Source organism: Haliaeetus leucocephalus, unplaced genomic scaffold (assembly GCF_000737465.1).
Source record: "Haliaeetus leucocephalus isolate CR32 unplaced genomic scaffold, Haliaeetus_leucocephalus-4.0 Scaffold202, whole genome shotgun sequence".
NCBI classification, from domain to species: Eukaryota; Metazoa; Chordata; class Aves; order Accipitriformes; family Accipitridae; genus Haliaeetus; species Haliaeetus leucocephalus.
In genome coordinates, this window is record NW_010972638.1 from 536,881 (window position 1) to 537,813 (window position 933).

The window sequence follows — 933 nt, forward strand, 5'->3', positions numbered from 1 at the left end:
TGGGGGAGCTGGGGGGTTGCCCACCGGTCATAGCACTGGCCGTGCAGCAGGGACTTGGCGTAGGCGTCCATGCAGCCCTCCCGGCCCGAGCTGTAGCCCTGCTCCTCCTCATCCAGTGTCAGGAAGAAGGCTGCCCGCTCGATGGCGTCCAGCGACACCTTGTTCTTCCCGTGGCTGAAGAACCGGGCTCGAGCCTCGGCCCACGGCACCCTGCCGGCACCGCCAGCGTGAGGGCTGGGGGCTGGCGATGCCCAGATCCACCGCCGTCCTGCAGAGCCCACTGCCCTGACCCACACCGCAGCCCCCACCCATGGGTGGCCCAAGGGTCCCCATCCCAGAGCATCCCCTCCATCCCCCTGCGCCTGCTCCCGCCGCCTTGGGCAGCGTGCATGGCATCCGTGGCGTGCCCAGAGCATGGGGACCCGCGGGGACGCCGGCACCTCTCGCCGGCGGTGAGTGCCGCCAGCCGCTCCTCGCCGGGCTGGGGGGGCGAGGGGTCGTCCAGGATGCGCTGGAACTGCAGCTCCAGGTCCCGGGGCTGCAGCAGCTGTCCCCCGTAGTACAGCCAGACCTTGTAGAAGCGGCCCTTGTGGTAGACGGCCAGGTGCTTGCTCTCCACCAGGTGCAGCAGCGTGTCTGGGGGGGGGGACATGGACACGGGTGTCACGGCCCCCCCCACGGCCCCAGGACCCCACCCAGGACAGACCCTGCGCAGGGGATGGGGGCTGAGCCCCGCTGGGGGATGGGGCGCCCCCCGTCCCCCCATACCCGTCTCCTTGCCAGGGATGCGGGTGGTGTTGAACATCCGTTCCGACTGGTAGGAGCACATGGGCACGATGCCCAGCGCCATCACCTGTGCGGGGCAGCAGTGAGGGGAGGGTCAGGGCACCCATGCCCCCCCCTCCATCCCCTGCACCCCCCAACCCCGCCCCA

General features: G+C 71.1%; 1 protein-coding gene across 1 annotated transcript in view; it reads right to left on the reverse strand.

The window, feature by feature from the left end:
- The window catches only part of CPT1B (carnitine palmitoyltransferase 1B (muscle)), a 10,453-nt gene that overhangs the window by 7,024 nt on the left and 2,496 nt on the right, over positions 1-933 (reverse strand). Inside the window, exons 8-10 of the mRNA XM_010566058.1 lie at positions 769-853; positions 441-636; positions 1-210 (exon numbers count right to left, since the gene is read on the reverse strand). The exon at positions 1-210 is cut by the window's left edge and continues 14 nt beyond it. Of these exons, the coding sequence (XP_010564360.1) occupies positions 1-210; positions 441-636; positions 769-853 (491 nt within the window). The remainder of the gene's footprint in view (positions 211-440; positions 637-768; positions 854-933) is intronic.